This window comes from Silurus aristotelis (assembly GCF_946808225.1).
Source record: "Silurus aristotelis genome assembly, chromosome: 17".
NCBI classification, from domain to species: Eukaryota; Metazoa; Chordata; class Actinopteri; order Siluriformes; family Siluridae; genus Silurus; species Silurus aristotelis.
Genome location: NC_139590.1, coordinates 3,012,631 through 3,028,257, shown reverse-complemented (window position 1 = coordinate 3,028,257; position 15,627 = coordinate 3,012,631). Strand labels below are relative to the sequence as shown.

The following is a 15,627-nucleotide window of genomic DNA, read 5'->3' as shown; positions in this document are numbered from 1 at the left end:
TCATCATTCGTTATCGGCCTGTAAATAAAGGTGTCGACATAAAACAAGCATTTGAAATAAATAATGCTAATGAACAAGTCTTAATTGTGATTATCGAGCATTTTTTTACTGAACACAACTTAAAACTAGCTAAAATAAAATCGTAAAAGATACAAGGCCTCGAATGATGTCATTGAGATGGTGATGAAGCTGAGCAGATCAAATAACGAGCTTTAAGCTTTAATAAAAAAAAGATAAACCGTCTCTCGCGTAGTGTTTTATCCTTAAAATAAGAACAATAGGTTTTTTTATTTAAGGCTAGAAATAGGAGGAATTTTTGCATTGAAGAGAATTCTGTAGAATCTGCAGTCGTATGTACTTCCAGGTCGAACCCGTTTCCACGCTTCTAGTGTAGTGTTGCTGTGATTAATCCCCCCCCCAAAAAAAAAAAAAACACACACACACACACACACACACACATTGTTTTATGAATATTTGATTCGTAGACGTCGTGTGGAGAAACGAGTGCAACGAAAAAACGAAACGGAATGGCGAGTATTAACGTCTAAAATAAGATTTCACGAGGAAAGATCTTTTTTGTTTTGTTCCATGTTTACCAAACTTATCAAAGCGTATCCTGAGAAACCGTAGCTCCGCCCCTTTTGCTTTTACCGATTGTATTGGCCTTCAAATTCCAGTTTTATTCAACTTTCTGGCGTTCGTGTTTTTTCATATACATTTCAGGTTAATGCTGATCTTCTGACTCCACTGTTGGTGTTTGGACCCCTGTTGGTGAATATCATGGAACCTGTTCTCATTTAGGATATTATAAAGGGAACTCTGGGGGGGAGAGTCAGATTTTTCAGGTCACAAACCCACTTTTTCAGTTATCGGAGCTCCCTGTTGCTATCTACAAACAAACGTTTATGAAAAAGATCCTGGTCGAGACTGTTTGTTCACTGTTCTTCACACAGCCACTCCTTTACTCAAACTTGCTTTTTGGTGTAACGACTTTCCCTGTAGCTCGGGGTTCTCATTTTTGCTTTCGATATAGCTGAAATACCTGGAATACTCTAAATGAGAGACTTTTCCAGCCATATGTGGTTCTTCCTCAGACTTTTACCACAAACTTGGAGGTACTTGGAGTCTTTGTAATGAAATTTTCCCTTCACTTAATCTAGGAGACCCAAACCTGTTCCAACATGACTGCCATCTCTGTGCACAAAGCCAGCTCCATGAAGATATACTTTACATGGGTTGGAGTGGAAGATCTCCTGCTGTAGAGCTCCAACCCTATTGAAATGAATTTTTCATGCTAACCGCACCTCAACCTCACCCTTGTGGTGGAATCTAGTGGAACATCTTCCAAGAAAAGTGGAGGTTATTATAACAACAAATGTGGAATGTGGGTGTTCATACCAATCATATGGTCAGGTGTCCACAAACCGTAGTCCATCTAGTGTACTTTTGGAAATAATGCATAGCTGATGGATTCTGATTGGTCAGATCGGGATCGATTCGGGTTTCTGTTAATGCGCTCGTTCCTGTACGTTATTGTTGCTGTAGTAACGGCGCAGCCGCTGGGATCTGTCTGGCACGTGTTTATATTAGGGGTGTAACGGTACACAAAATTCACGGTTCGGTACTTACCATGGTTTCTAAGTCACGGTCCGGGTTGATTTCGGTACGGTTCGGGGGGAGAAACGCGAAATACTGTATAAAATTGCTTTTTAAAAAAATAAAAATGTTTAATTATTAATGCAGTTTATTATTTTTATTAACATTTGTAAACATCAACTGTTTATATTTTTTTAAATCAAATGCCTGCTTGGTTAAATAATATATAAAATGATATTTTAAAAAATAAAGTATAAAAAAATGTATAAATTAAATTAACGCAATAAATGTTTTTTTTTTGTGATTAAATGAATTTATCAATTAAATTGATAAAATGAAAGGAAATAAATGAAAAAAATTTATTAGAGTTTACGTTTGGTAGACCTAATACAAATGTGTGTGTGTGTGTGTGTGTGTTTAACATTTGATGTTAAATTTTCTATGTTCTACTTTAACATTAGTCCTTTCCTTCTTCATTCATTCACTCCCTCGATATGTGGAATTTTTCAGGATTTTCTCCTTTTAAGAGAAATTCTTGAAGCTGGACACTAAAGAATCCATATCGCTGCACTGTCGTGAAAATGGAAGTGGCAGCGATTTCGCTTGATCAAATTCAACATTTATGGAAGCAGTCCGTTATTTGACTTGTTGACATTTTTACACCACGTGTTCAATGGAAAAATAAATTCCATCGAATCGCTCATCTCCTACTTACCGTTTGATCTGGAACCCAAAAGGTTTTTACCCCACAGCAAAAATGAATGAATGGGCTTCGGTGTTGCGATACTTTTGAAACTGACCGGATATAAATACGCTTTCCTGATTTCGCCTTTAATTTGCCTTACGCCATTTTCCCCATCCTTTTTAGAGGCTTCTGGATCTTCTCACATACGCAGTTTCAAGCATCAAATATTCATTGATCAAGTGATTAAAGCTGAATCAAACCTTTCTGACTGTGTGATTTCAGATGGACCCGACGCTTGCTGAGATGGGGAATCACCTCTCCGATGCCATGAAGATTTTGGAGAGTGGCCCGCTGTAAGATTCTAATTCACATTACCTTTTAATCTGGAAATAAATAGTTATTTTTTGGACACCTGACCGTAAAGTAATGTGCTTTTTAAACTTCACATTCCACATCGCTGTTCTAGTAACCTCCAATTTTCTGGGAAGATGTTCCTCTAGATTTTGAAGTGTGCTTGTGGAGATTTGTGTGAGATTCATTCATCCACAAGTTGAATCAGGGACTTATTTAGGTGAGATAAGGAGGCCTGGGGTGCAGTCAGCGTTCACCAGAGCTCTAGAGAAGGGGATCTTCCACTCCAACTCAACTAAAGCAGATGTTTATGTTTGGGTTTGGGTCTCTTAGGTCAAATGAAGGGAACATTTCATGCTACAGTATCTAAAAACCTTCTGTACTATTGCAAAAAAACATCTAGTAGAACATCTTCCCAGAAGAGTGGAGCTTATTATAACAGGAAATGGAGACTAAATGAGGAATGGAATGTTGAAAAAGATTATATAAATCTTATGGTCAGGTGTCCACAAACGTTTGTCCACATAGAAATCTCACGGTTTTGCCAACAAAATGGTATATTGAATATAAAATAAATAAAAATGTATTACTACAAAAAGTTTCTTTTATGTGGTAATAACAATAAAACATTATAATACAGTGAGGAAAATAAGTATTTGAACACCCTGCTATTTTGCAAGTTCTCCCACTTAGAAATCATGGAGGGGTCTGAAATTGTCATCGTAGGTGCATGTCCACTGTGAGAGACATAATCTAAAAAAAAAAATATCCAGAAATCACAATGTATGATTTTTTTAATTATTTATTTGTATGATACAGCTGCAAATAAGTATTTGAACATCTGAGAAATTAATGTTAATATTTGGTACAGGAGCCTTTGTTTGCAATTACAGAGGTCAAACGTTTCCTGTAGTTTTTCACCAGGTTTGCACACACTGCAGGAGGGATTTTGGCCCACTCCTCCACACAGATCTTCTCTAGATCAGTCAGGTTTCTGGCCTGTCGCTGAGAAACACGGAGTTTGAGCTCCTTCCAAAGATTCTCTATTGGGTTTAGGTCTGGAGACTGGCTAGGCCATGCCAGAACCTTGATATGCTTCTTACAGAGCCACTCCTTGGTTATCCTGGCTGTGTGCTTCGGGTCATTGTCATGTTGGAAGACCCAGCCTCGACCCATCTTCAGTGCTCTAACTGAGGGAAGGAGGTTGTTCCCCAAAATCTCGCAATACATGGCCCCGGTCATCCTCTCCTTAATACAGTGCAGTCGCCCTGTCCCATGTGCAGAAAAACACCCCCCAAAGCATGATGCTACCACCCCCATGCTTCACAGCAGGGATGGTGTTCTTGGGATGGTACTCATCTTTCTTCTTCCTCTAAACACGTTTAGTGGAATTATGACCCAAAAGTTCTATTTCGGTCTCATCTGACCACATGACTTTCTCCCATGACTCCTCTGGATCATCCAAATGGTCATTGGCAAACTTAAGACGTGCCTGGACATGTGCTGGTTTAAGCAGGGGAACCTTCCGTGCCATGCATGATTTCAAACCATGACGTCTTAGTGTATTACCAACAGTAACCTTGGAAACGGTGGTCCCAGCTCTTTTCAGGTCATTGACCAGCTCCTCCCGTGTAGTTCTGGGCTGATTTCTCACCTTCCTTAGGATCATTGAGACCCCACGAGGTGAGATCTTGCATGGAGCCCCAGTCCGAGGGAGATTGACAGTCATGTTTAGCTTCTTCCATTTTCTAATGATTGCTCCAACAGTGGACCTTTTTTCACCAAGCTGCTTGGCAATTTCCCCGTAGCCCTTTCCAGCCTTGTGGAGGTGTACAATTTTGTCTCTAGTGTCTTTGGACAGCTCTTTGGTCTTGGCCATGTTAGTAGTTGGATTCTTACTGATTGTATGGGGTGGACAGGTGTCTTTATGCAGCTAACGACCTCAAACAGGTGCATCTAATTTAGGATAATAAATGTAGTGGAGGTGGACATTTTAAAGGCAGACTAACAGGTCTTTGAGGGTCAGAATTCTAGCTGATAGACAGGTGTTCAAATACTTATTTGCAGCTGTATCATACAAATAAATAGTTTAAAAATCATACATTGTGATTTCTGGATTTTTTTTTTTTTAGATTATGTCTCTCACAGTGGACATGCACCTACGATGACAATTTCAGACCCCTCCATGATTTCTAAGTGGGAGAACTTGCAAAATAGCAGGGTGTTCAAATACTTATTTTCCTCACTGTATGTTACAAATCTAGCATTTTTTCATTTATATAAATATATTCAATAATTTACATCTACAAATTAAAAACCTTTTTTAAAATTCAGTGGATTTAATACAATATTTTAATAGCAGCTCTTTTCAGGCAGTATGCAATTATTCAGAATTGCTTTAAAAGCTTGAGGTAATTTTTGTATTTGACCTGTTCAGGAACCATGTCGCTAATTTGAACGCGAGCTTCCGTCCTTTCACAGATGATACATTTCTGATTTCGAAGATATGGGCAGCTTTAACGAAAAAGAGATCATGACCGGCCACAATATTTGTAAAATGTTTATTGCATTATCATATTTTTTTTCAAGGTAGTTGAACTAGAGAAAATAAAAAAAGCATGTCTGTTACTCCCTTAAAACTATTGGTTGCAAATTATAGTATAATAAATATTTTGGGATGTTTGTTCTAGTAAGAAATTGCAAATTGAACCTTTTAAATGAAAGAGAATCATGACAGGACATGATATGTTGAAAATGTGTATAATATTAGAAATACTTTCAGTGATGTTTGTACAAGATTTATTTTATTGTATGTTTTAAATCATTTTTATTGTATTTTATTTCCAGGGTATTTATACTAGTGAGAAATAATAAAAAAGAAAAATCCCAGATTGCATCTATAAAGAAAAAAAAATAATGATAGTTCACAATAACTTAAAAGTCTTTATTGCACTATTAATATTTTCAGTGATGTTTGTACAGCGGCTGATAAGTGCAAAACAAATGAACAAATCTGAAAACAGATTAACAATTACAAAGAAACATTAAGAAATACAAAAAAATCAACAAATACAAAAACACACGAACAAATCAGAAAACAAATGAACGAATACAAAAAACATTAACTACTACAAACTAACTAAAACAAATACAAAACAACTCCAACTAATACAAATACAAAAAAACTTCAACAAAAAAAACCATGAAGAAATCAGTAAAAACAAATTAACAAATCAGAAAACAAATTAACAAATACAAAAACACACGAACAAATACAAAAAAAAAATAATACAAAAACACAAACAAATCAGGAAACATATGAACGAATACAAAAAATATTAACCACTACAAACTAACTAAAACATATACAAAAAAACTTTTATAAAAACATTAATACATCAGAAAACACTAACAAATCAGTAAAAACTAATTAACAAAATTAGTAAAAACTAATTAACAAATCAGAAAACAAATGAACTAATACAAAAACACACTAACAAATACAAATAAACCCCACAAACTAATACAAAAACACATGAACAAATCCGATAACAAAAGAACGAACACAAAAAACATTAACTTCTACAAACTAACTAAAACAAATACAGAAACACATTAACGAATACACAAATACAAACCAACATTAACTTATACAAAAACACATTAACAAACTAGAAAACAAATGAACTGATACAAAATCACTACTGAACACAAAAACATTGTTTATTGCTCGACACATCTGTCATTCAAGGTTTACAGGAAGTACAACAGGCTGTGGCAGGAGAAATGATATCGCCATGAAAATGTGTGTAACAAATATTTAAAGTTGCACTTTTGGAAAGAATTAGTTCAAAGTAAACGCAAAGCTTCACTCGTGTACAAGAAACAAAGTAATAAGATTTATAAGAAGAGATCATTTCCAATTTCCTACTGGGTAGGTACGGCTTTAAGGAGAGGAAGGTGGAAGGACAGATGGTGGTAGATGTTGCTAAAAGGATGGAAATGGCAGTGGTGAACACGTATTTAAAGAAGAAGGAGGAGCAGAGGGTTAATTATACTAGTGGAGGAAGGTGAAAAAATTTAAGATCACGTCAGGCCTCAATGCCCAAAATGTTTATTGTATAAAACTACTAGTAAAATATTTTTCAATACACTCACCGGCCACTTTATTAGGTACACCTGTCCAACTGCTCGTTAACACAAATTTCTAATCAGCCAATCACATGGCAGCAACTCAATGCATTTAGGCATGTAGACATGGTCAAGACGATCTGCTGCTGTTCAACCCGTGCGTCAGAATGGGAAAGAAAGTGATTTAAGTGACTTTGAATGTGGCATTGTTGTTGGCGCCAGACGGGCTGGTCTGAGTATTTCAAAAACTGCTGATCTACTGGGATTTTCACACACAACCATCTCTAGGGTTTACAGAGAATGGTCCGAAAAAGAGAAAATATCCAGTAAGTGGCAGTTCTGTGGGCACAAATGCCTTGTTGATGCCAGAGGTCAGAGGAGAATGGCCAGACTGGTTCGAGCTGATAGAAAGGCAACAGTAACTAAAATAACCATTCGTTACAACCGAGGTATGCAGAAGAGTATCTCTGAACGCACAACACGTCGAACCTTGAGGCGGATGGGCTGCAGCAGCAGAAGACCACACCGGGTGCCACTCCTGACAGCTAAGAACAGGAAACTGAGGCTACAATTCGCACAGGCTCACCAAAATTGGACAATAGAAGATTGGAAAAACGTTGCCTGGTCAGATGAGTCTTGATTTCTGCTGCGACATTCGGATGGTAGGGTCAGAATTTGGCGTTAACAACATTAAAGCATGGATCCATCCTGCCTTGTATCAGCGGTTCAGGCTGGTGGTGGTGGTGTAATGGTGTGGGGGATATTTTCTTGGCACACTTTGGGCCCATTAGTACCAATTAAGCATCGTGTGAACGCCACAGCCTACCTGAGTATTGTTTCTGATCATGTCCATCCCTTTATGACCACAGTGTACCCATCTTCTGATGGCTACTTCCAGCAGGATAACGCACCATGTCATAAAGCGCGAATCATCTCAGACTGGTTTCTTGAACATGACAATGAGTTCACTGTACTCAAATGGCCTCCACAGTCACCAGATCTCAATCCAATAGAGCACCTTTGGGATGTGGTGAAACGGGAGATTCGCATCATGGATGTGCAGCTGACAAATCTGCAGCAACTGCGTGATGCTATCATGTCAATATGGACCAAAATCTCTGAGGAATGTTTCCAGTACCTTGTTGAATCTATGCCACGAAGGATTAAGGCAGTTCTGAAGGCAAAAGGGGGTCCAACCCGGTATTAGTAAGGTGTACCTAATAAAGTGGCCGGTGAGTGTATGTTTGTACCAGTAAGAAATAAAAAACAAGAATCACCTTTTGCACCTTTAAAATAAAAACAATCCCGCATCCATTTCGAGGTCGATATTGTATAGTAATCTCTGGAGGTGTTTGTGCGTTAAGGATGAACGTGAGCGTGACGTGTTTGTGTTTTGCAGGGACATGGCGCAGGACACAGAGAGACGGCGGCTTAGCTGGAGGGACATTCCAGGACCTTTACAGGGAGAGTAAGTGTGTCTGAGTCATGAGTGTGTGAGCGTCAGAGCTCAGCGTCCATGTTGATGCTGCTCGCTCCTGTCTGTCTCACGTCTGCAGTGCCTCCTTCATCCTCATCCTCCTCCTCACTCTCACTTCCTCATGTCTCACTTTCAGTGGACAGAATTTCGTGACCATTCTGCAGCTCGTCCAGAACCTGATGCACGATGACGAGGACAAACAGGGACACCGGTAATCTCCTGCGCCATTTAGTACTGACACACACTCACACACACACTTCAACTCTCTTTCTGCTTCACACACACACCACATCTTAGTCTCTGCTTCATATATACACACACATTTTATCTCTGTCTCTGATTCAAATATACACACACACACACACACACACACACACACACACACACACACACACACACACACACACTTCCCTCTATTTCCACGGTGAGGAAAAACACACAGCACTGGAGGTAGAGATGATAAGGTCATTAATGATAAACCTTTCACTGTATTTGTTTGCTTATGTGTGCATGTGCATGCGTGTGTGTTTCCGCAGCAGGATGCAGTGTGTTGGAGAGCAAGGTCACATGGCATTGCTGGGTCACAGCCTGGCTGCTTATATCTCCATCCTGGATAAAGACCGTGTGAGAAAATTGACCACACGCATCCTCACCGACACCACGCTGTGGCTCTGCAGACTCTTCAGGTATCCTTCATTCTCATCATCATCATCATCATCATCATCATCATCCTTATCATTACCCTACTCATCATCACCCTTATCCTCCTCATCACCCTTATCATTAACCTCCTTATCATCACCTTCATCATCCCCCTTATCCTCCTCATCATCCTCATCATAATCACTCCTTATCACCTTCATCATTACCCTCCTCATCATCATCTTCATTATCACCCTCATCATTACTTTCATTATTACCGTCCTCCTTATCATAATCATCATCATCATTCGTATCATCACCAGCACATCATAATATCATCAGCATTATCATAATCATCATTATCACCCTCCTCCTCCTCCTTATCATCACTCTCTTCCTCCTCCTCTTCATTATTATCTCCCTTCTCCTCTTCATCATCACTCTACTCCTCCTTATCACTCTACTCCTCCTTATCACTCTATTCCTCTTCCTCATCATCATCAAAATCATCACCCTCCTCCTTATCATCATCATCTTTATAATTAAATTCGTCATCATAATCACCTCACTCACACACATATTCATCCACATCTTCATCCTCACCATCATTATCATCACCCTCATTATAATCTTCATCATCCTCATTAGCATTATAGTTTTCTTATTAATCAGAGTTTTTGCTGTTTAATTGAATATTTTTTTGTTTTGATTTGTTTATGTATAAGCTGCACATCAGTGTGAGGAGCATTTTATTTTACGATTTTTATTTTGAATGAAATGCTGTGATTGTGAAAATGGAAGTAGAATTCCGTGTGTTGTTGCAGGTATGAGAACGGCTCGGCGTATTACCATGAGGACGAGCGAGACGGGCTGCTGAAGGTGTGTCGGCTCGTCATTCACACCCGCTACGAGGATTACACTACAGAGGGCTTCAGTGTGTACAGTGTCAAAGCACCAGTCATTTACCTGAGCGCAGCGTGCAGGCCGGGGCTGGGAGAACACCTGTGCAGCCAGGTAATAAATTGCATTAATCAACACCTGCATACAACTACACCTGCAAAAACCAACACTGCATGGACTGACTCAAAGACCTGCATACACTGCCAGTGCACACCAGCACCTGCAGTCAAAAACATTTGCATACACCAACGCATGCATACACCGAAGCAACATCCACCAGCACCTGCATACACCAACTTATGCATGTACCTGCAACTGCATCCACCGACACTGCATCCACCGACACTGCATCCACCGACACTGCATTCACCGACACCTGCACCCACTGACCCCTACACCCACTGACCCCTACACCCACTGACCCCTACACAGCAGTAATAATGGTAGTTTTTTTCTATTCTATTATTGCTCATGCAGCTGACACCACAGCTAGGACAGTAAAACCACTACCGCTGCTATAATTATTTCTGACACTAGCACTGTCTCTGCAGTAAGAGTGCAGAGACAGTGCTAGTGTCAGAAATAATTATAGCAGCGGTAGTGGTTTTACTGTCCTAGCTGTGGTGTCAGCTGCATGAGCAATAATAGAATAGAAAAAAACTACCATTATTACTGCTGTGCATTATTAGCATGACGACTGCAGTGGTAGTTTTATCTTTAGTACTTCCAATACTAATGCTACTTCTCATATTACTTCCCCTACAGTTATTGATATTATTACTACTTATGCTACTATTCCTAATGCTAGCACTATTACTGCTGCCCATATAATTGTTACTAATACTTTTAAAATGGAACGTCGATAATAAAAATACAGAAAGAGGGGTAAATGAACGACTGTTTAAAAATAAAAAAGGTTTTTTTTATTTTGATTCTTTTCTTTTCCTTTTTTTTGTTTGTAGTTGGGTTTGCCTCTGTCTAGCGTCTGCACCGTACCATGCAACACCATGTTCGGCTCTCAGCACCAAATGGTCAGTTTGTCCTTCAACATATATATTTTTTTAAATCCTGCATGTTTTTTTGTATCATATTTGTATTTTAAGTGTCTTGTTCTCACAGGATGTGGCTTTGCTCGACAAGCTTATCAAATCGGACATTGAGGCTGGAAAGATTCCTCTGCTTCTAGTAGCAAACGCTGGTGAGTTGCAATGAACTAAATCTACACTCATTTCAGATAAATTTATTGTATGCAGTATTTTAAAGAAGACGTCCCTAACCACCGGGCCATACAGAAAGAATAAAAACGTACATTTTTATAATATATTATTTCCATTTCATGGTCTGCATCAGTTTCTTTTTTTTTACACGCTTTTTAAAATTTTTTTATAAAAAAAAAAATTGGGACGCCGTGTAAAATGTAAATAAAAACAGAATTCAATGATTTGCAAATTTTGTGAAACCCCTATTTTATACACAATAGAACATATCAAAATGTATCAAATGTTCAAAACTGAGAAAATGTACCATTTTAAGGAAAAAAGCGAAAAAGTAAGTGTTATTAAAATGAAACAGTTTGCAAATAATGAGTTTAATTGGCAGCAGGTCAGTAAGATTTTAGAGAAGCAGAGTCTCTCAGCAGTAAAGATAAGTGTTGCTTCACAAATCTGTGAAAGACTGTGTTTAAAAATTGTGAGACAGTTTCAGAATAATGTTCCTCAACATAAAACATGTTTGAACAAAAGTTTGCAAAAATCTGGAAAAATCTCTTTGCCCAAGGGTGAAACCGTATCTCATATTGTATTGGATTGGATTGGGTTGGGTTGGGTTGGATTGGATCGATATTGGATGACCGTGATTGGGCCCTCAGGCAACAATGAGTCATGGTTCTGTAATGGAATTACAAAGTTCATTTAAAATGCACTGAGGTAAAATTTTAATTTCTTTTTGGAAACAATGGACACCACGTCCTCTGGACTAAAGAGGAGAGGGACCATCTAGCTTGTTATCTGCACTCAGTTAAAAAAGATCTGATGGTATGAAAGTGCATTAGTGCCTGTGGAATGGGCAGCTTGGAAAAAGGCTCCATCAATGCTGAACTGTGTACAGATGAGTTTTAGAGCAGCAAATGCTTCCATCCAGAAATAGTCTTTTTCAGAGAAGGTCTTGCATTTTTGCACAAGACAATGTTTACTGCATGTATTATAATATCATGATTGCGTAGTAGAAGAGTCCTGGTGCTGAACTGACCTGAATTGACACATTATGAAACAAAAAACACAACAAAGAACACCCAGAACTGTTGAGCAGTTAGAATCCTGCATCAGACACATACGGGACAACATTCGTCTCTCAAAACTTCCGCAACTGCTCTACTCAGTCCCCAGATGTATATGGACAGAAGATGTTGTGCTGCACAGTAGTAAACATGGCTCCATCCCAACTTTTTTCAGACATGTTGCATCAATCAGATTCAAAATTACCATATTTTTTCCCCACAATTGTATATATTCTCAGTTTAATGTTTTGTTGTTGTTGTTGTTGTTTTATCGTAAATGCAATATGGATTTATGAGAATTGCAAATAATTGCATTCTGAAATTAAAACTTAAGTCTGTCACAGGGGAAGGCGGATTGATTCACACACTTTAAAAATTCATTATTAATTATTTCTTTTCCCATTTGTATTTACAACATTATCATAATAGGCTGTAGATTAATTTATTGGGATAAAACTGGTAGTTCTATGCAAAAACATTGAGCCCCCCCATCGAATCTACTACTATTCAGGGTCACCCCTAGTAATAATTAATAGTAATATAGTATGCATAATATTATGTTATTAAATTGGTGTTTTAAAGTAGAAAAGGGTGAGCTGGGTATTAACCAGTTATCGGTAGGATTTGTCAAAATTTGTTGTGTGATGTAGCTCTGTGTTGTGTGATGTAGCTCTGTGTTGTGTGATGTAGCTCTGTGTTGTGTGATGTAGCTCTGTGTTGTGTGTATGTATCTTTGTGTTGTGTGATGTAACTCTGTGTTGTGTGTATGTAGCTCTGTGTTGTGTGTATGTATCTTTGTGTTGTGTGATGTAGCTCTGTGTTGTGTGTATGTATCTTTGTGTTGTGTGATGTAGCTCTGTGTTGTGTGTATGTATCTTTGTGTTGTGTGATGTAACTCTGTGTTGTGTGTATGTAGCTCTGTGTTGTGTGTATGTATCTTTGTGTTGTGTGATGTAGCTCTGTGTTGTGTGTATGTATCTTTGTGTTGTGTGATGTAACTCTGTGTTGTGTGTATGTATCTTTGTGTTGTGTGATGTAGCTCTGTGTTGTGTGTATGTATCTTTGTGTTGTGTGATGTAGCTCTGTGTTGTGTGTATGTATCTTTGTGTTGTGTGATGTAACTCTGTGTTGTGTGATGTAGCTCAGTTTTGTGTGTATGTGTTGTTTTATGTAGCACCAGGGTTCAGGAGGAACATTGTCTCATTTCACCGTGTACTGCGTCAGCTATATATCGTTGAAATGAAAATGAAAGCTTCTTGACTCGACTTTATTTGTGTATTTTTTAGGAACTCCCGGTGCGGGTCATACGGACAAACTAAATCGCCTGAAAGAGTTGTGTGTTCAGTACAGCGTGTGGCTCCACGTGGAAGGGTGTGTAATCGGTCATTCGGAAGTATAAACACGTCCTCTGTGTTGCAGGCAGTTTATTTTTATACCTTGACGTTTACTTCTGACTGAAAAATTTTTCATGTAACCTGCCGAGCTGCTTGTGTGAAATACATAAAGTGTATGGTGACTGCGGTGACTGATTTCTTTTCCATCTTTTGCTTTCAGTGTCAATCTGGCAACCCTGGTGCTTGGGAATGTCTCTTCTGCAGTCATGGTACAAAATTACTTTCATTTTTACCTGAATACTGGAAAAAGTGTGTGTCTGTATCTGGCTGTGTGTGTGTGTGTGTGTGTGTGTGTGTGTGTGTGTGTGTGTGTGTGTGTGTGTGTGTGTGTTTCAGTGTCTCTCCTTATGTGTCTGTGTACCGTGCTCTGTGTGTGTGTGTGTGTGTGTGTGTGTGTGTGTGTGTTTCAGTGTCTCTCTGTATGTGTCTGTGTACCTGGCTCTGTGTGTGTGTGTGTGTGTGTGTGTGTGTGTGTGTGTGTGTGTGTGTGTGTGTGTGTGTGTGTATATGTATATGTATATGTATATATGTTTATTTGTGTCTATTTGTGTATGTGTGTGAGTATATTTCTAATTCTCTGTGTTTGTGTCTCTACACATGTGTCTGTGTACCGTGCTGTGTGTGTGTGTGTGTGTTTCAGTGTCTCTCTGTATGTGTCTGTGTACCTGGCTCTGTTTGTATGTGTGTGTGTGTGTGTGTGTGTGTGTGTGTGTGTGTGTGTGTGTGTGTGTGTGTGTGTGTACATTTACATTTACATTTGCGGCATTTAGCAGACGCCCTTATCCAGAGAGACGTACAAAAGTGCTTTAAATCAAAAGTGTGTGTGTGTGTTAAATCAAAAGTGTGTGTGTATATGTATATATGTTTATTTGTGTATGTGTGTGAGTATATTTCTAATTGTGTGTGTTTGTGTCTCTACATATGTGTCTGTGTATCTGTGTGTGTGTGTATATATATATGTGCATCCATGTTTGTTTGTGTGTGTCCTTGTCTTTGTGCATGTGTAAATACATGTGCAAATACACATTTTTTGTGTGTGTTTCCAGGCAGCCACTAAGAGTGACAGTATTACGCTGACTCCTGGCCCGTGGCTCGGTCTCCCGGCTGTTCCTGCTGCGACGCTCTACAGACACGAGGATCCTGCACTGGTGAGCACAGGGCCCTTAAACCCTCTGTGGGCGGAGCTCATGTTAAACAAATCTGCATAAGAATGCTTCTGACTAATCACAAACCTTCCAATGAGTCCAGCTCCACCCATGATAGAGTAATATTGTGTATATTTAAACTCTGTTTAATACACACACACACACACACACACACACACACACACACAAATATACACATACAGTATCTCACAAGGCAGCTTTCTCAGCAAGGGCAGTGGTCATCTTGGCGGTGTGTTTGGGGTCGTTATTATGTTGGTAAACTGTGGTTCAGCCAGTTACATACATGCACACACACCTACACACAAATGCACACACACATGCATTGATGCCTGAATCTCTTCCTTTCTCACAGTCTTTAGCAGCAGGTCTCACTTCCAGCCACCCAGTGGAGAAACTTCGTGCTCTTCCTCTTTGGCTTTCGTTACAATATCTTGGACACGATGGAATTGTAGAGAAGATCCAACACGCCTCGCAGCTTGTGAGTATGCACCCCTCACATTCTATAGTATTGTCCCTTAAGAACAAATAATAATAATATGGTTGCTGAAACAGGTAAAATGTGGCCCATTTTGTTTTTGCAGCTTAAGTTCCTCTGTAACGGATGATTTAAGACTAGTCAAGACATTAAGCACCAGCCGTGATAGTTGCCTGATCAGGTGACCATCTGACCAATCAGGTGACCATCTGACCAATTGGCTTTACATCTGACCAACTGACTTACCAACTGACCAATTGGTTTACCATCTGACCAATCCGGTGACCATCTGACCAATTGGCTTTCCATCTGACCAATCAGGTGACTATCTGACCAATTAGGTGAACATCTGACCTATTGGCTTTCCATCTGACCAATCAGGTGACTATCTGACCATTTAGGTGACCATATGACCAATTGGCTGTCTGTATGAGTAATTGGCTACCCATCTGACCAATCAGCTGACACCAAATACAAAGTTTTTTCAGTTTTTTTAATTGAAACCTGGAGGAATCCTCGAGTTTGTATTTATACA

The 15,627-nt window shown here is 39.0% G+C and overlaps 1 protein-coding gene across 13 annotated transcripts in view; it reads left to right on the top strand.

Moving 5' to 3' along the window:
* Positions 1-15,627, top strand: part of pdxdc1 (pyridoxal-dependent decarboxylase domain containing 1) — a 28,930-nt gene that overhangs the window by 1,956 nt on the left and 11,347 nt on the right. For 9 of the 13 annotated variants that reach the window (XM_083566884.1, XM_083566872.1, XM_083566881.1 and 6 more), the window contains 11 exons: positions 2,564-2,634; positions 8,163-8,231; positions 8,377-8,451; positions 8,777-8,926; positions 9,707-9,896; positions 10,745-10,813; positions 10,902-10,980; positions 13,344-13,428; positions 13,612-13,660; positions 14,498-14,599; positions 14,970-15,095. In XM_083566884.1, the coding sequence (XP_083423010.1) occupies positions 2,564-2,634; positions 8,163-8,231; positions 8,377-8,451; positions 8,777-8,926; positions 9,707-9,896; positions 10,745-10,813; positions 10,902-10,980; positions 13,344-13,428; positions 13,612-13,660; positions 14,498-14,599; positions 14,970-15,095 (1,065 nt within the window). The remainder of the gene's footprint in view (positions 1-2,563; positions 2,635-8,162; positions 8,232-8,376; positions 8,452-8,776; positions 8,927-9,706; positions 9,897-10,744; positions 10,814-10,901; positions 10,981-13,343; positions 13,429-13,611; positions 13,661-14,497; positions 14,600-14,969; positions 15,096-15,627) is intronic. The other 4 variants (XM_083566875.1, XM_083566879.1, XM_083566876.1 and 1 more) reach the window with 1 other exon arrangement.